At 41.2% G+C, this 19572-nt stretch overlaps 1 protein-coding gene across 1 annotated transcript in view; it reads left to right on the forward strand.

The window, feature by feature from the left end:
* The window catches only part of TTC27 (tetratricopeptide repeat domain 27), a 128843-nt gene that overhangs the window by 103979 nt on the left and 5292 nt on the right, over positions 1-19572 (forward strand). Inside the window, exons 17-18 of the mRNA XM_040993048.1 lie at positions 11581-11778; positions 12993-13104. Of these exons, the coding sequence (XP_040848982.1) occupies positions 11581-11778; positions 12993-13104 (310 nt within the window). The remainder of the gene's footprint in view (positions 1-11580; positions 11779-12992; positions 13105-19572) is intronic.

A 19572-nucleotide genomic window follows, 5' to 3' on the forward strand; every position in this document is an offset into this window, starting at 1 on the left:
TTTCATTATCACAGAGTGTTTTCCTATGCCCTTTTCCAAATAATTAAACTTCAACCCCTCCTAGGCAACTGTTTTGATTTCTGTTATTGCAGGTATGATTTTTCTTGGATGTCGTATAAAAGAGATTATCAGATATATATTCTCATATATTGATGTGGTTCTTTATGTGGGTTTACAAGGCTTTTTGTTTTGTTTTGTTTTGTTTTTTTTGTGGAACAGAGGTGGATGGTATTGTGTAGTGGGGCAGGTTGCCAACCACATTGAAGGTTTGAACAAAGGATGGCTGAGATTGACCTCAAAGAAGAAAGTGGATCTATTTCATGTAAAATGTAGCTTTGTGATTTAGGTTTTATGTCTATTTTTTGCTGCAGCATTACAAGCTCAGCAAGGTAAACTAACAAAGCCCATCCTGTGGCTAATAAATAGTAAAGCCAACGTTTTCCTTATTTAACCTAAAAACTTTTCCACACCTGCAAGTTATTTTTTTTAATGTATGTATATATGTGCTTATTGTTGAAGGAGTGATAAAAGAAAATGCTGAACTGTCTGCCTGTGTCTGATACTGGAGTTTGGGAAAGCCAAGATCAAGGTTATCGGACAAGGAAACAGCCAGCAAATAGCTCCAACTGGAGCAGGGAGTTAGCCAAGCTGGAGAGGAGGGAAATTGCTTAATTCCTGGCCTGAGGCCTCCTGGAAGTTTTTGTAATGGGTCTTGAGGCAGTCGTATTCCTTCCTGCTAGGAAGACCTCCAGGAATCAGAGGGCCAACACCTTGTTCTTTAGGCCAAGCTTTTGCTTGGGTTGACCAGCAACTTCAAGCTTAGTGTTAGGGAAAGAGTACAATAATGTTTTGCTCTTTGTGCAAATTCTTAAGTATTAGTATTATCATCACTGCTCCATCTGAGATGCCTTTGACTTCGTTAATCTCTGCTTAGTGTATCCTGTATGCATGGTCTGTGATGAAAATGAGAAATAAATTCACGATAATGAGGTAGAAGTTCAGTATTAGGTAGCATGGTGTCATCTTGGGTAGGAGATGCTGGGTTATTTATGATGATTAATCCTTTGTTCATCTTCTATAAGATCTTTAATAAGAGCATCACGTCATACACTTTAAAAGACCCAGTGCGGTGGAGGTGATGACTCCAAAGCGCTGTTAAGAGTCCAGTATCCAATAAAACCGTCCTTTGCATGTGAAGAGATGAAGATCCATCCAAATGAACACAAATGAAGGGAGTTCGTTACCATTGGAACTGCTCTGCAAAAAATGCTCATGGAAGTCTAAGTCCTGCAAGGAACAACAGAAGTTACACGAAAAAATAAACATTTCAGCAACAGTGAAAACATGGGCAGTAATACAATCTGGTGTAGACGAAGCATTCCTATCCATAATCGGAAATGCTCTAAAACCCACCATTTTTGATTACAGAGTTCTAAATTAGGAGTGCTGAAATCCATGCAAATCTACAAAACTCCAATATTTGAAGAAGAGATACTCAGCATATGTTATTATAGTAACAATAGTTTTTAAGTCCACTTACTGGTCTCTGTATAACTGATATATTTTGAAAATAAACTAGTTTAAAAGCTAAATTATTTTAATTTGTTTAGAATCTCACATTTTCTAAATATTTTAGAGTTTAATGCATCAAAATTATTAAAGGAAGAGATATTATATGTTTTCAAACCTTATGACAGAGGTATGCAGAGCATTCTACCCATCTGAGGAAGACATACATACTTCCTAAGTACACATGGAACATTTTCCAGGACAGATAATATATTGAGCCACAGACCAAGTCTGTATGATTTTTAAAGGTATTGCACAAAGCTACCCTAGGAAGAAATAAAAGTGGAAAATTGGAAAAATTGCAGAAATTAAACAGCATTCTCTTAAATAATCAGCGTGTCAAGAATAAATCACAGGAAAATTAGAAAACACCTAGGGATGAATGGAAGTGAAAACAATATAGGAAAACTTATGAGACATGGCAAAAGCAGTGCTGAGAAGGAAATTTATAACTGCAGATGCCTTCATTGAAATATAATAAAAATTTCATTTGAACAACCTAACATTCAGAAGGGAAGAAATAAAAAAATATTAGAATACTGAGATCAATGAAATAGAGAAAACAAAAAATTCAATGAACGCAGAGTTATTTCTTTGAAAAGATGAACAGAATTGACAAACTTAGCTAGATGGACTGAGAAAACAAGAGAAGATTCAGATTATTCAAGTTGAGCATGCAAATGGGGATATGCCTGCTGACTGTAGTAAAAGTTATATGAGAACACCATGAACCATGTGTGTCAGCAAATTAGATCACCTAGAAACGGGAGTTCTTAGAAACTCAAAACTTGGTAACACAAGATTCACAAATTCTGAATAGGCCTACAGGTTGAAAGGAGATTGAATCCGTCGTGAAAGGAATCCTGCGGAAGGAAGCTTATTGATATAGTGGCTTCACTGATGACTCCTGTGAAATATTTAAAGGATTATTAACAGTATTTTTATCAAGCTTTCCCGAAAATTGGAATATGAAAGAACACTTCTGACTCATCCCTAGCCTACTGAGGCTGGCATTATCCAGGTACACAGAAAATGATAGAACAAACACTTAAAAACATTCATTTGGAAATCCTCACCAAGACGCCAGCAAACTGATCGAGCTGCATGACCAAGGGGTTTTTCTTCCTGGAATGCAGGGATGGTTCAACATCCAAAAACTGATCCATAAAAATAACCACATTCATGGACGCATAAAAACCCTCAGGAGTATCTCATCAATTGATCAATTGATGCAGAAAAAAAATTGACCAAATTCAACACTATTTTGAATACAAAAATTTTTTGACCATATTGAACACTTTTTTTTGCTGATTGAAAACTGTTCAGCACAATAAAAGCCATACAGAATAAACTCAGTGAGTATTGTTTGCTAGTTGTAAAATGACAGCCGTATAAGCAAATCAAATCACAGCTCTGAAACAGCATTAACAGCCAGCATATACAGAGAACTGAAACTCACCAAAGGTTATCGCTAATTTTTTTAAAAAGACAAAGTCAGATTTACAGAGAGGAGAGACAGAGAGAATGACTTTCCATCCTCTGGTTCACTCCCGAAGTGCTGCACTGGCTGGAGCTGAGCCGATCCGAAGCCAGGAGCCAGGAGTTTCTTCTGGGTCTGCTACACAGGTGCAGGGTGCCAAGGCTTTGGGCTGCCCTTGACTGCTTTCCCAGGCCACAAACAGGGAGCTGGATGGGAAGTGGAGCAGCCAGGATACAAACCAGCTGCCATATCGGATCCCTGTGCGTGTCAGGTGAGGACCCTAGCCACTAGGCTACTGCGCCAGGCCCTACCACCTATCTTTAACACGAGGAAAAGAACTTGGGAAATGACATTTCTAAAAAACAAAAACAAAACACATACGGTATCCAAAAATCACGCGAGAAAGATGTTGAACATCACTGGAAATACCAGTCAAAACTACAGTGAGATGCCACCTTTTATGTGTTAAGTTGAGAATTATCAAAAAGAGAAGATAACAAACCAGGCAAGAGAATATGGGTAAGCTTGAACCCTTGTACACTGTTGGCATGAAGCAGAAATTGTGCAGTTGCTGTAGAAAACAGTGTGACGGTTCCACCGAAAAGTGGATGTAGAACTGCCTTATAATATTACAGTTCCACTTGTGGGTATGCGATCTGGCTTCCCTCTATCTCTGGGGGAAAAAAAACAAGAAGGAAGAAAGCAAGAGCCGAAGGAGCTGTTTGTACAGCAACGTTCCCGGCCACGTGCTTCACCACAGCTCAGGCATGCGGCTGGCCAAGGATTTATCTGCAGGTGGATGGTCACCCCGACGGCGCGTGTACCGACAGGGGCTGTCAGTCAGCTGCAGGGAGAGCAGCTTTGTTCTCTGCTCCAGTGTGGATGATACTGATGGCTTTACGAAAGAAAGAAAACAGGGCAAATACTGTATGGGGACATTCATACGACATGCACAAGAGTGGTGACTCGTGGTAACAAAAATTAGAATGGTATGTGAGACTGAGAGGCAAGTAAAGCAAGAAGTTGTTTTTTAGTGGAATAAACTTTTAATTTTACAAGATGAAAAGTTATGGCGCTAGGTGGTAGAGATGGTGACCCAAAATTATGAATAGATATAATACCCTTCAATTATACCCTAAAAAATGGATTCAGTGGTGGATTATGTGTATTTTACTACAGTGAAAACCACTGGAAGAAAGAAATCTCGCTAAGCATATGTGTAGGTATATTTATGTATATTTTTATGATAAATGAATTCAAATGGAAGAAATATATGCTAAATATGTTTTTATCCCAGAGAAAGATTAGTAAAGAAGTGGAAATTTACCAGATTTCTAGAACTCAGAGATTCTGAGAAAAAAAAAAAAAAGGAATTTTTATATCCTCATTAAAGAAATATGTGAGAAAATATTTGCAACAGATAGGAGAGATAAAACACTAATAATATCTTCATTATATAAAGAGTTAACATCTGCTACAGGAATGAAATGGAATAGAATAGAGGATTCAGAAGCAGATTCTGGTACGTTTGAGAATTTAGTACATCAGGACAATGGCATTTTAAATCTGTTGTGGTAAAAATAGGATATTCCATTATGTGTTAAAATAGTTTGCCAAGCCTTAAACCAAAATAAATTCATATGGAGGTCAAAAATTCAAATTGAAATTCCTTAAGTAGCAGGATTATGTTGTAGGTATGAGAATGGACCCTGGAGTTAGCTTGGATGTGCATCCCACTTCGCTGAGTCACTGTCTGATGCCCTTGGGAAATTATGTATATATCGTGTGTGCCCCAGTTCCATATAATGAAGGCAACTTGCATGATTATTGTGGAAATTAAATTAATAATTAGAGTATTGTGAGGATTGAGTCAGGACACACAAGTACTACTAAGTGTAGCTGCTGTTATCATCATCATCATCACAAATTTGAACTATTTATAAAAGACTGTATAGGGGCCAGCACAGTAGCCCCATTGGCTAATCTGCCTTCGGGCCCTGGCATCCCACATGGGTGCTGGTTCATGTCCCAGCTGCTCCTCTTCTCATCCAACTTCCCGCTTGTGGCCTGGGAAAGCAATGGCGACTGGCCCAAAGCCTGGGGACCCTGCACCCATCTGGGAGACCTAGAAGAAGCTCCTGGCTCCTGGCTTCAGATAGGTTTAGCTCTGGCCATTGTGGATGGAAGATCTTTCTCTCTGTCTCTGCTTCTCTCTAAATCTGCCTTTCCAATAAATATAAATGAATCTTTCTTTGTAAAGAATATATGAAAAATATTTTTATAAGATAGACAAAACACTCTATCATGATACAAAACCGTACATCATTTAGGAAAAGATCAAGAAATTTGTTATTAAAACCCCTGGAGGAAGAATGACTTGCGGCCTGTGGCAGAGGGGCTGCAGGCCGCCGTCCACAGTAGGAAAGGGCTCTGACCGGGAGATGCAGTTATTTCTTGCTTCCCAAACTAAAAGTGGAAAACAGTTACTAGGAGCTAAAGAAGTGCTCTGGAAAGTTGGTTTCAGTGTTTGAAATGTCGTAATGATGTTTACACTTCAGACTGTTCTGTTAGTCTCCTGGGGTGGCTATAACATCACCACAAACTTGATGTCTTAAAACAACAGTTCACTGTCTACAGTTCTGGAAGGCAGAAGAATGAAAGCAAGGAGTCTAGGAGGCTAGGAAAGATTCCTTTGTGTCTTTCTTTGTATAGTGGCTGCTGGGGTTCCTTGACGTGCGGTCATCTCACTGCAGTCTCTGCATCTATATTCACCTCCTTTGTGTGTGCCTCTATGCAAACCAAATGTACATTGGATGTAGGCTTCATCCTGGTCCAGTTTGTTTTTTTTTTAATGATTTATTTTCACCGCTAAGTCAGATGTACAGAGAGAAGGAGAGACAGAGAGGAAGATCCTACGTTCTGATTCACTCCCCAAACAGCCTCAATGGCTGGAGCTGAGTTGATCCAAAGTCAGGAGCCAGGAGCTTCTTCTGCGTCTCCCATGCCGGTGCAGGGTCTCAAGACTTTGGGCCGTCCTCGACTGCTTTCCCAGGCCACAAGCAGGGAGCTGGATGGGAAGTGGAGCTGCCGGGATTAGAACTAGCGCCCATATGGAATCCTTGCACTTTCAAGGCGAGGACTTTAGCTGCTAGAACCCGCGTAAGGCCCCTGGTCCAATATTAACTCACCTTAACTAATAGCATCTGCAAAGAACTTGTTTCCCAATATGGTTGTGTTCTAAAGTTCTAAGTAGGTGTGAATTTCAGGGGGGCATTAATCAGCCTACCAGATCTTCCAGCTCCCAGGGAAAGCAGCCTGTAGCAGCAGCTGTGAGACTAGTGGTGCTCATCAAGGTGGGAGAAGCATCCGGCACACACTGCCTGGACACGCTCCAGGATTGTAGAGGGCAGCCTGCGAGAGCTCATCCCATCACATTGAAGTCTTCCACTAGCAGATAGCACAAATAATATGTTAGGACAAATGGAGATGCTAAGAAGGAGATGCCTGGCATTGTGTCATTACAGATAAAGCTGCCTACGATGCTGGCATCCTCTTTGGGTGCCAGTTTGTTTGCTGGCTACTCCACTTCCAATCCAACTCCGTTAGTGGCTTGGGAAGAGAGGTAGAGGATGGTCCCAGTACTAATACCCCTTCACTCATGTGGGAATGCTGGGAGAAGCGCCTGGTTCCTGACTTTAGCCTGGCCCAGTCCTCGCCGTTGGAGCCATCTGAAGAGGGAAGCAGCAGGAAACAAAGAAAAACTTTGTCTCTCCCTCTCTAATTTTGCCTTTCAAATTGATTAATGTTACAAAGCGTGTAGAGAAACAAGAATTGGAAGGCAGTTGATAGAAATCTAACAGAAGCTTTCAGAAAGACTTACGCTTTTAGGCAAAAGCAATATTGGTAGAAAAGACTGGAATCCAGGCCGTGATGGACTGTGAGTGCTGTTAGCTTTCAGAGCAGCGAAATACTACCTGATATACATGAAAAAACACATGCATGTGCTATGTATGTGTGTTATGTTGACCGAATCCAAGAGTCTCATTAGATTAAAAAAACATTTTTAGAATAGATTGTTAGGATTAGTGTTTAGATACGTATGCAAGTGAATCTTAAATTATAACCGCCATGGATTCAAATGTACCTTAACAACTTGTATTATATTACGGTAAGATATTACTGAATGCATTTATCATTGTCTTGATTGTGGAGTTACCAAAATAAATAGCTCAATCTTACTTAAAAGCTCACCCCCTGCCACAGGTACCACCCCTGCTTTTCTGCTGCTTTTCTTATTTTTTTTTTAAATCTCAATAAGTAGCTTTAATGCACGTTAGAGCTGCACTTCAAAAAATTAGTTATTTAAAGTTATCAAAAATAAAAATTCATGTAAGATACATGTGAATTGGCAGCATTGAACTACAGTAGCATTCATTAGCATGTTTCAGTATCAAGCAGGGAAAGAAACCAGCAGTATATCTGTCACACACACACATGCACACACACACACACACACACACGCACACACACACACACAACACACACGCACACACGCACGCATGCGCACACACATGCACGCCTGCTGATGGAAGCATGATGAAGGCAACAATGTTATCAGGACAAAGGGATTAGGTGGAAACAGCAACAATCACAACCTACTTTGTGAGAACGGAATAGACTTTGAGTTACTTAGACTTTCAGGACAGCAGTTATTTATTAATCTCATGGACTCATGGACTGCAAAAAAAAAAAAAATATCCCAGGGCAACACAGTTCTTGGAGAACAGCAAAGAAAACGTTGTGACAAACAGACAAGAATACAGAGATGCGTTAAGTTGTGTCCCGGTCGCTGTGCTCCGCAGAACAAGGCATTGAGGGTTTGTGAATGAAGGGGCAGTGGTGTTGGGAACGAGAATCAAGCAGTAGCAGCTTTCAAAAGCCCACACCAAGGGCCAGTGTTGTAGCACAGCAAGTTAAGCTGCCATGTGCAACACTGGCATCTCATGTGAGCACTGGTCCAAGTCCCGTTTGCTCTGCTCCTGGTCTAGCTCCCTTGCTGATGCAGCTGGGAGTACAGTGGAAGATGGCCTGTTTCTGCTGCTTGTCATAGCTAGCTTCTCAAGAGAGGCTTCCCTCCATTTTGTCTGCCCTCTGTCTTCACACCTCTTCTCTGGAACGCTTGGCGTTTAGGCTTTCTCTCCACCAGTGTCCTGCAAGTGCCATTGTCAAGGTCTGTGTTGCTACATCTGGGGAACAGTAAGCTCTCCTCAACCTGTCAGCGATGTTTAACCCTGTTGCTCTCTCCTGCCTTGAAACATTTTCTTCACTTGGCTTCCAGAATTTTGCAATTCACCAGCTGTTTCTTCCTATTCCCTTCTGTGGACTCATTGTCATCTTCCTCTGGGATAACACTCCAGCTGTTTCTCTTCCTCATATCCCAGCGTACTGCACCCAGGGGAATCTTGGCATTCCCTTGGTTTTCTGCCCTGTCTTCCCGAGGATAAAGATCTTGAAAACCGAAGTTCTCCCATGCAAAACTCTTTTTTTTTACACAAGCAGTATTCGATGGGCTTATGTTAGATGGTTGTCTTTTCTGTGTTCTGTTTTTCCCTGCTGGCTTACGCTTTCCTGGGGTTGTTGGCTATTTGACTGATAGAGTATACTTGGTGGCAATGGGCTAGAAAGCCCAGAACCTAACTTGTACCCTTGCTGGTGAGTTTTAGCCAAAGGGGGTCTCGCCCTTGGATGTAATTTGCCATGGCTGCCTCCTACCACCACCAAGCAGCTTGGCTCCTCAGGAAAGCTCTGTTCCATGCACCAGGCACAGCTACTTCCCAAACCAATTTCCCTGAGTGATAGTTGACATCACCATTGGCACGCAGGGCAGGGGGCCTAGCCAGCCTACATGGCTAAATGCAAGGGGACTGCTAAATAGGGTTTAGTCTGTCAATCCAATGGAACATTTTCAAAGTGTTAAACTTTCACGAAATCAAACTGTCACATCCTATTAAATTAAAAAAAAACAAGAAAATCATTCACATTGTATGATGTTTAAGAATAAAACTTACATGTAGTAAAGTGATGAGAAATCCACTCTAATATTAGTGGACCTTGTGTATTTCTGATGGACCTGTGGGGTTTTGTTTTCTGTTTGGTTAAGTATTAGTTATATATCTTGGTGAAATTTTCTAATTAAAATAAATGAACTGCAAAAAGATCTTTCTGGTTCTGACTCCTTCAAAACAGCAAAGAGGTGATAATGCTAAATAATTTTATAAAAGAGAAAGCATTCTAATGTAAAAGAACCTATTGGGAAAGAAAATACCTTGTGAAGAGATCTTCCATCTACTGCTTGGCTCCCAAAGTGGCCACAATGACTGGAGTTGAGCCAATCAAAGCCAGAAGCTTCTTCTGGTCTTCCACATGGATATAGGGGCCCAAGGACTCGACCTTTCTCTGATGCTTCCCAGGACCATAAGCAGGGAGCTGAATTGGAAGTGGAGCAGCTATGACATGAACCAGCAACCATATGGGATGCTAGTTCTACAGGGTGAGGAATAGCATGCAATACCACCATATCAGCCTCCGCCCACTCCCCCTTTGTAATGGTTTTGATTCATATTTCCTTGAGGACTATTGATGTTGAATATTTTTCATAGAATTGTTGGCCATATGTATTTCTTCTTTTGAGAGCCGTCTATTGACATCTTTTGTCCTGGGTTATTTATTTTTTTGTTGTTGCTAAATTTTCTTAAGTTGCTGATATACTCGGTGTATTAACTCTTGGTCAAACAGGTGGTTTGCAAATGTATTTTCTGATTGTTTTGGATGTCTTCACTCTGTAGTTTGATACAGTCACAATTTGCTTGATTGTACCTTTGTTACCTGTGTTTTGGGGATCTTATTCAGGAAGTCATCCTTTACACCAGTGTCTTGGAGTGTTTTTTTTTACGTTTCCTTCCAGCAACCTTTAGTCTTAGGTCTTAAATGTATGTCTTTGATCCATCTTGAGTTGATTTTTGTATATGATGAGAGGTATGGATCTAATTTCATTCTTCTACATATACACATCATATTTTGCCGGAACTTTTCACTAAGAAGATTATCCTTACTCCACTCTATTTTCTGAGCACTTTTGTCAAAAATTGGTTGGCTGTATGTATGTGGATTAACTTCTGAGCCCTTTATTCTGATCTGTGCGTTAGTTTTCATGCCAGTACTATGTTGTTTCATTTATTAAGGCTTTATAATAGGTTTTGATAAATTATTATAATGTCTCCAGCCTGATTTTTCCTGTTCAGGATTGCTTTAGCTATTCTGGTCTTTTGTGTGTCTTTATGAATTTTAGGATTGCTTTTCCTAATTCTATAAAGGATGTCATTGGTGGTTTGATAGGGATTGCATTGAATCTTTAGAATGCTATAGGTAGTATAGACATTTAATGAATTTGATTCTTCCAAATGATTAGCAAGTAATATATTGCCATTTTTTGTGTGTCCTGATGATTACTTTCATCAGTGTTGGGTAATTTTCATTGTAGAAGTCTTTTGCTTCTTTAGTTAAATTTATTTTTTAGGGCCTGGAGTGGTAGCCTAGTGGCTGAAGTCCTCCTTTTGCACACACTGGGATCCCATATGGGTGCCAGTTTGTGTCCTGGCAACCCCACTTACCATACAGCTCTTTGCTTGTGGCCTTGGAAAGCAGTCGAGGATGGCCCAAAGCCTTGAGATCCTATACCCATTTGGGATACCCGGAAGAGGTTCCTGGTTCCTGGCTTTGGATCAGCACAGCACCAGCCATTGCGCTCACTTTGGAAGTGAATCATCGGACGGAAGATCTTCCTCTCTGTCTCTCTTCCTCTCTGTATATCTGACTTTATAATGAAAATAAATAAATCTTAAAAAACAAAACAAAACAAAACAAAAAGAATAAGTTTTAAAAGTTTATTTATTTTTATTGGAAAATCAAATGTATAAAGACCAGGAGAGACAGAAAGCAAGATCCTCTATCCGCTGGACATGTACTTGGGCTGTCTGCTGCAGCTCTCAGGTGTGTTAACAGGGAGCCAGAATGGCAGTGGCCTTGAAGTGGAACCCATATGAAATGCCAGCATTGCAAATGGCAGCTTTACACATTATGCTGCATGTTGGCCCCTCCTTTTGCCCATCACTTTATTCCATCTTTCTGGTTGTACCCCCCACACACACACTTTTTTAAAAATTTACTTTATTTTTACAATCTTTACATGGTTAATTAGGGCACAAATGGTCAAGGGCTACAGGAAAGTGGGTAAGACTATTGTTTCCACATTATTTTTTTTTCCTGTATCTGGGGTAAAGAATGCAGTCAATATGAGGTTCAGGGAGGTTGGAAGGTTGGATTTATATTTTATTTTTAGAGTAAAAAACTGTGATAGTGAAATGCTTACAGGCTTGCCATTGTCATTGATGTTGATGGCAGTGATGGGAACTCCGTTTTTGTCATTGTCTGGTGCTTTCTAGCTTACCACGTTCTTCTGTGTATTTTTCAAGGTCCTTAAAATTCTGGTCAAGGCAGTGATTGATGGGATGGCTGATCGAAGTGGAGATGTTGCAACCAGCCTCAAAGGAAAGCTGCAGGAGTTATTTGGCAGAGTAACATCAAGAGTGACAAATGATGGAGAAATCTGGAGGCTGTATGCCCAAGTGTATGGAAATGGGCAGAGCGAGAAGCCTGATGAGAATGAAAAGGTGAGTGTCATCTTGCTTAGCTACCGGGCTGTTGCATTGGTCCGAGTATATGTGCAGCAAATCTGCTTCTCTGATGGGTGGAAGAATTTAAAAGACTGAAAGATAAAATTAATATGCTTAAGTTCATTTCTCACCCTGTCTTTACCAGAAGTTGTTTACAGTTGTGGGAAGGTTAATGCTTATAACATTTGTCTTTTTGTTTTTGATAAATTTTCCGTATATAGTTGTTCTGTATTTCCTGTAAAAGGGTCCCTTCATCCGTGTGAACTCCCTGCAGCAAGCAGCTGGCTCTTGTTACTTACCCAGCATCCCCTTCTGTGGGCTTCTATTAAATACAAGGACAGAAAAAGTGTTTCGATCTGAGGTGGGAACTCCTAAAGGCAAAAAGGAAAAGGAGCTGGGTGAAGCTTTTGGAGAAGAGCTTTCAAAGGCTAGCCACGGAGTCCCCGACCAAGGTTGCCCTGCCCTTGCTCAACACGTGCCAGTGTGCTGCTCGTCTCTCAGAACCTAACGAGCCCCCAGAGTTGCCAAAGTTGGGAAAATTATTTTGTGTTTGGAAACATTCACAACAAATCAAATGTACTTCTTGCATGGGTTTGGAATTAGCTGCAGTACAGCTAATCTGTGGGATTCTTAGCCGTTCTCTCCTCCCTCAGTCCACACAGCTGGCTTCTAGCATTGCCTTCTACATCCAGAGAACACATAACACATGCATGCCTGCTCACACTCCCACGTCTGAGGCTCCGTTCCTTCTTGAGTTATGCAACCCTGCATATATCAAATCAAGGGTACTTTGAATTCTCTGATTTGTGACTTCTCCCTTAAGACTTTGCAAGGGTTTGAAAGAGTCATTTTAAAGTTCTGTGAGATCATACATCCACCAGAAATTCCACAGTTTTCACCACCCTCATGCCTTGTTCTCTAAGCAAATCTCCTAAACTGATGACTATAAATGCTAGGGAATCTGTGTACTTCTACTCCAGGTTTCTCTTTGCCTGCTTGCGTGGAAGTGCCCTGTCCAGATCCATCTGGTGATTTCCTCTGACTGCCCTTTGCTGGGGGGCTCTGCATCTCTGTCCTCTCTTTGATGAGACCCACAGACAATGCTGTGTGACACAGATGCTGTGTTTTCAAGTTGGAATAAGTTCCATATGGCTTTCAGGAAACAGAGCTTGAAATGCGAGTTCTAAATGTTGTTTTTTCTCTTCCTTCAGGCCTTCCAGTACCTGTTGAAGGCATACAAGTGTGACACACAGTCCACTTGTTGGGAGAAGAATGTTGCTTCGTTTAAGGAAGTTGTTCAAAGAGCCTTAGAACTTGCACATGGTATTTGATATTACATTTGATATTCATGACATGCTATTATTATTACTAATGGAAAATAATGTTAGTCCGTTGCAAGTAATTTTAAATCTTTACATTGAAGTTATTATTTTTAATTTAGCACATATTTCATAGGCCAAGTATTATAAAATTGGTACTTTGGAGCAATATGGAGGAATAGGAAAGATACTTAATTGAGGAAGTGATAGAAATGGGAAAATGTTTGATACTTGTGAAATACCTTTGCAGCTGTGTACATTTGTGTCCATTGTGTAGTGTTAAGGAAATCTGTGGTTTTCTGCAGTGAGTTTGAAACCATACCACAGTTATGAAAACCACCACTAAGTCAAAGATAAAAAAAAAAAAGGAAAGGAAAAGATTCCCATCAATTTTGTTGTCGTTGGACAACACTACTGCCCATCTATTCTCTGAATGTGGAGGAGTCAACACAAGAACCATCTAAAACATTGAGAAGCAGTCTGCAGATGGTGAAGGGTTCCTAAGTACGCCTGGGCCTTGGATGCACTCAGAACTGAGCATAGGCATGTTGGCATCTCCCGTGCAAGTTTGAGACCAGCAAGTATTCTGTGATTATCACTGATATCCCAAAATGCAGAGGCTTTATCAAAAGCTTGAATCAGAGTGCCTGAGTTTGCAGTTAGAGTTCTGCCAGAATTGCAGCATCTTGCTAATGCACACCCTGGAAGATAGCGAGTCATAACTCAAGTACTTGGCTCCTTGCTACCTGTGGGAAGGCCTGGACTGAGTCCCAGGCTCCGGGATTTGGTTTGGCCCAACCTCAGCTGTTGTGGGCACTGGGGAGTAAGCCAACACATAGAAGATCTTGGTCTCTATTTCTCTGTCTGTGTCTGCCTTTTAAATAAAGGAAAAATTAAGCTTACTTTTTTTTTAAGATTTATTTATTTTTATTGGAAAGACGGATATACACAGAGGAGGAGACACAGAGAGGAAGATCTTCTGTCCAATGGTTCACTCCCCAAGTGGCCGCAACGGCTGGAGCTGAGCCAATCCAAAGCCAGGAGCTCTTCCAGGACTCCCATGCGGGTGCAGGGTCCCAAGGCTTTGGGCCATCCTTGATTGCTTTTCCCACGCCACAAGCAGGGAGCTAGATGGGAAGCAGGGCCGCTGAGATTAGAACCGGTGCCCATATGAGATCTCGACAGGTTCAAGGCAAGGACTTTAACCACTATGCTATCGTGCTGGGTGCTAAGCTAACCTTTTTAAAGCCATAATTGTAGGTAATCACATCTCGGGTTGACTGTGGTATCCTGATTGTTTCTGTTTATGTTGGTGAATTTGAAACTGTTCCAAGAATGGGCAGGCCCATGAGCATGTACTTCTCTCGTATGCATTGCATGTGAACTTATTCTTTGATGATAACAAAATGAATTCCATGGAGCCACCCTACAGGCAGAAGAGATGGAAAAAATGTCAAAGGAAGTCAACTCCTACCTTAAGACAATTGGCTGCAAACCAAAATAGCATTTGTGGCAGTGTATTTGCAATGGTGACAACACACTGAGGTTGTGTGTAGATTGTCTTGATTCAAAAAACAAAAAGTTACCTGCAAAAACAACAATACCAATGTGATTACCCTACCTGGAGCTCTGCATCCTCCTGCCAATTCATCCACTGAAACAAGCCCTTGTTCCTACCCCTCCAGGGTATCTACAGAGTGTGTGGAATTCTCCTTGCATGCTAAGTGAAGACTGGTTTTTTCAAATCAGGCATGCTCATGACTATTGTTCTAGTCAGTCTGTTGAGATGCACTGCAAAGCTTTGAGGGAAACTTTTGCTGAGGACAATGTGGTCTTCACTGTTGAGAGCCTTTCTGTTAAAATCTGTTCCCTGCGGCAGTGTTGTTCATAAAAGCAACATTGACCCATCCGTGGAAGCAGCAAGCATCCCTGCTCAAGTGATTATCCTGAATCATGCAGAGCATATCAGCGCTGGCTGTGCCCCTGACCCAGACTGCCACACGTCTCACATTGCTTCTTAGTGTGCTGAGCTGAAGGCAGAGATTGATAGCCCCACTGGTAAGATGCTGGCTTATGGCTTTGTATTGAACTCTGGTGATGTTGCCAACTTTGGAATGGTTCTGGGCAGCCCTATGAGCGCTGACAGCTTCTCTGACTCTTCCTCTGGGTTGCTTTGTTATTCATGATCCGATACAGACATTTGCTCTGCAAGCAATGGACAAAACTGGCAAGGTCAGCGAGTCTCCCCACGGAGCTCACAAGGCTCAATGAATATTTTATCACAACACCTGTCTCGCGAGTCATAATCCTGGATAGGAGAACAGTCACAGAACTGTTTGTCTCAACTGACCGTTTAAGTTTAATAGTCAGACTGGTTGATGATAACAGTGTATCATAAAAGCTTCAGAAAGAAAGGAGTGTGTTTTATGAACTATTTTTATGTGTCTATGGCAGCTTTAAGTTATTAATTTTAAAAATAAGTTCATTTTAATGGGAACAACTTGAGCGAAAATCTGTCATGGAATTTTGTGACTCATTAAAATAAAATTTAATGGGGTGGAGGAGGGAAAGGAAGTCTGTTACCTTTTCCTTAACTGATATTCTTTCTCCTTTATAAACAAAAAATACATAGATCACTAGAGTATATTGCAGTATAGAAAGAGCTACAGCATATGCAAAAGAAATGCAAAATATAATCCCATCCCTATTTTTAGGAAACTTATGAGCGTATCATTTGGGGAGCAGACATAAATTTACAAAGAATTATGCCTAAAATTAAAAAAAAAGATTTATTTTTTTATTTGAAAGATTCAGAGAGAGAGATCTTTGATCTGATGGTTCAGTCCCAAATGGCTGCATTGGCCAGAGCTGGCCCATTCAGAAGCCAGGAGCCAGGTCCTTCTTCTGGGTCTTCCACATGGGTTCCAGGGTTCTGGGTCTTCCACATGGGTCATTTTGTGCTGCCGTCCTGGGCCCTAGGCAGGGAGCTGGATCAGAAGAGGCAGCAGAGGCTCTGAACTGGTACTCACATGGGATGCCTGCACCTCAGTCCTATTGTATCTCCACGTCGTGAGGCAGGCATTTGATGTAGCAGTAAGATGGTGCTTGGGTGTGTACTTCAGAAGTATGTATACTAAAATTGGAATGATACAGATGTGGCTTGGGACACACACACGTCTAATATTGGAGTGCCCGATTGTGACTGAAGCTCTACTTAGGAAGCTGCCTGCTGTTGTACTTCTTGGGAAGCTTCCATGGTAGCTTAAGTACTTGGGTCTCTAGCACCCATTGGGAAAACCCATATGAATTGTGGGCTCCTGGCTTTGGCCTGGCTCAGCTTGGCTGTAGCAGGCATTTGGAGAGTGAATCAGTAAATGGAAGATCTCTTTCTTATGTCTGTATCTTTGCCTTCCTGCCTTTCAAATAAAATAAAAAATACTCTCCTGAAAGTTTTTAAGTTGTACTACTATTGGAAGAATGTGGTCCGAATAAAGACTGCTTTTAATTATTGGCATTAATGAGAAATATACCAGTTAAATTTTTTGAATTTCAGTTACATTTATATTTGAATGAGTAGATAGTCCCCTGGGATTGCTATTCTAATGAAATAATAAAGCTCTGGTGTTTGATCTGAATCACGAGGACTGTAAAACTATCCTAAAGGCTTGCAGCCACTAGCAGGTGCAGCAGATAAGGAGCTAAAAAGCAACAATGAAAAGAGAGAGCTTTGGGAACAGAGCAAACCAAAGCTCTAGTTAGTACCAAATATATGGTGAACTTACTTAGATGGTTGGGTAAATTAACTTCTCTGAGCCTGCTTGTTGGTGAAATGGGGACAGCACCTACCAGAGAACAACAGATGAGAAGATTTAAACACTTAGTATTTTATTCGGGGCTCACAGTAAACCCTTACTCTCCACCCTGTTCCTTAGTAGTGGGTCTAGGCTTTTTGACAAAGGCATCAAAGGTAAAGAGAAAGCTGAACAAGGATAAAGTTTAACCTGCCTATAAAGAAGTCACAAAACATTCACACAGTTTAGACATGGTCCTGGTAGTTAATAATTCTACTTATGGTCTTTGATTTCTTTGACCAAAAGACATAAATATATAACTTCCATCTAGCCCTTGGAAGATAAGGGTAGAAGTACTAAACTCTGTGCAGTTTAAATTCAGTGTAGACAAGTTTAAGGTCATGACTACCAATCAGTGGAAAGAAGTTTTGGGGGTCGCTAGAATACCTGTGGTCCATACAGGTCATGCTGGGTGGCTCAGCCTGGGCTCCGTTCTTAGGCTTGGGGCCTCAGTGGGTTGCATGTTCTGCATGGGGAAAGTCACACTACCATGTACTATGTACATAGTTAGTGGGGTGGAATTTGCTGTGAGGGATTTATCTTATCTATTTCAATTTACCCACTCTAAACATTTCTGTGAACTGCTTGGCTCCGCAACAATCAAAGCTAAGGTATTTTCTGCAGTCGTGAAGTGATGGTTTTAAAGCCGTCAAATATAAATATACAGCTTAAAGAAATACCGCAGGAAGAATCTTTATATTACATCCTAAAGTTACTTTTAAACTGTTATTGGCACCATTTTTTTTTTAATCAGGACAATACTTGTAGAAAAACAGGTGTCTGTCCTTTTAGGTTCTCCTTTGACTTTGATGAATTATGTGTTGGTGCATGCACAGCATTTTAAGTGTATTTGAGCTTTTGTTTGACTGTAGTTTCTAATGATGCCTTGAATTTATAAAAATAAATCCTAGTCCTTGTTGCTTATTGAAATCATTTTTAAAGATTTGCTTTGATTCGAAAGGCAGAGTTACAGTGAGAAGGAGAGACATACAGAGAGATCTGCCATCTGCTGGTTCACTCCCTAAATGGTCACAAGAGCCAGAGCTGGACTAATCAAAGATGAGAGCCCGGAACTTCTGGTGGGTTTCCCACATGGGTGCAGCGGCTCAAGAAATTTGGCTTTCCCAGGCCGTAAGCAGAGAGCTGTATTGAAAGTGGAGCAGCCTAGACATGAACTGGCGCCACAATTGGAGGCTTAAGCTACTATTCCTTGGCACTGGCCCTCTACAGTTTTTGTTTTAATGATGTGCTTATTTACTGAAAAGGCAGAATGACAGAGAAATGTGCCAGACGTGGGGGTAGAGACAAAGAGGGAAAGAGAGATCTTCCATCTTTTGGTTCATTTCCCAAATAGTCACGATAGGTGGGGCTGGGGCGAGGAGCCAAGGACTCCATCCTGGTCTCACACATTGCTGCTTTCCTGGCGCATTAGCAGGAAACTAGATTAGAAGCAGAGCAGCAGGAACTCTTTAATCTGCACTGCAATGTGCGATGTGGGCGTATAGCAAACAGCAGTTTAACTCACTGCTCCCCTTACAGTGCAACACTGGCTCCCCTTACAGTTCCTGTGATTTTGTTTTCTGGGAAAGGGCAAGCTAAAGCTTGGTAATTCTTTACCATCCAAGAACTAAAAATATTAGTTGTATGTGTTTTAAATACACTCTACCTGTAAGACTCTGCTCTCTTTGATTTTCTTTTCTAATTCTCCTTTTGTAAAAAAAAAAAAAAAAAAAATAAGGTGTGTTTATTTGAAAGGTGGAATCCAAGGAAAGGGAGAGATTTTTCCATCTGCTGGTTCACTCCCCAATGGCTACAATATCTGGGGCTCGGCCAGACCAAAGCCAGGAGCCTAAAACTTCTGGGTCTCCCACCTGTATGCATGGCCTCCAGGGTCATCTTCCACTGCCTTCCTAGGCACGTTAGCAGAGAGCAGGATCAAAAGTGTAGCCGTTGGGATACAGTTCGGTTCCCCATGTGGATTGCTGGCATTGCAGACAGTGCTTAACCTCTCACACCAGAGTGCCAGCCCATCTTAGATTTTGTGATTTGAAGCAGCCGGTTATTTCTTCTTTTCTCCCTTGTACTCTTTCCCCCACCCTCTCTTCCTCTATCTCTGTCTCTGTCTTTAATCCTTTTTAGGAAAGGAAGGAAACAGATTGTGTGTTATCTTTATGCTTCAATCTTGTTATTCTTAGAATGAAAGTAAAAAATTAAAAAAGAATCAGAGCTGTTTGTGATATACGCAGTAGATATTAAACAGCCCAAATACCTCTGCCGTAGGAGTTACACTTTCCTCTGCTAAGAGAAATAGCCATAATCTGCACTGTCTCTGGATCAACTGTGCCCTTTGAAACTTGGATTGATATTATTAAGTACCACTTGGCCTTTCGGCCATGAGAAATGTCAGTCTGGTCATTATCCTGAAGTAGGAATGTCAAACCTAGTTGTTCCTGGCCACAGAACAGAGTATTAATTAATGCAAAATGGTTGCTAGGAATTGATGACCTCTATGGGTTGTGGAGAGTTTGCGTGAAAAAAGAAGTCTCTTCCATCCCTTGAGTGTTCTGTAGGGTGTCAGGTAGACTTGAGTCCTGCCCTGCTTAGTTTTAACATAGGAGCTG

This window comes from Ochotona curzoniae, unplaced genomic scaffold (assembly GCF_017591425.1).
Source record: "Ochotona curzoniae isolate NIBS_2020 unplaced genomic scaffold, NIBS_Ocur_1.0 contig_883, whole genome shotgun sequence".
Lineage (NCBI taxonomy): Eukaryota > Metazoa > Chordata > Mammalia > Lagomorpha > Ochotonidae > Ochotona > Ochotona curzoniae.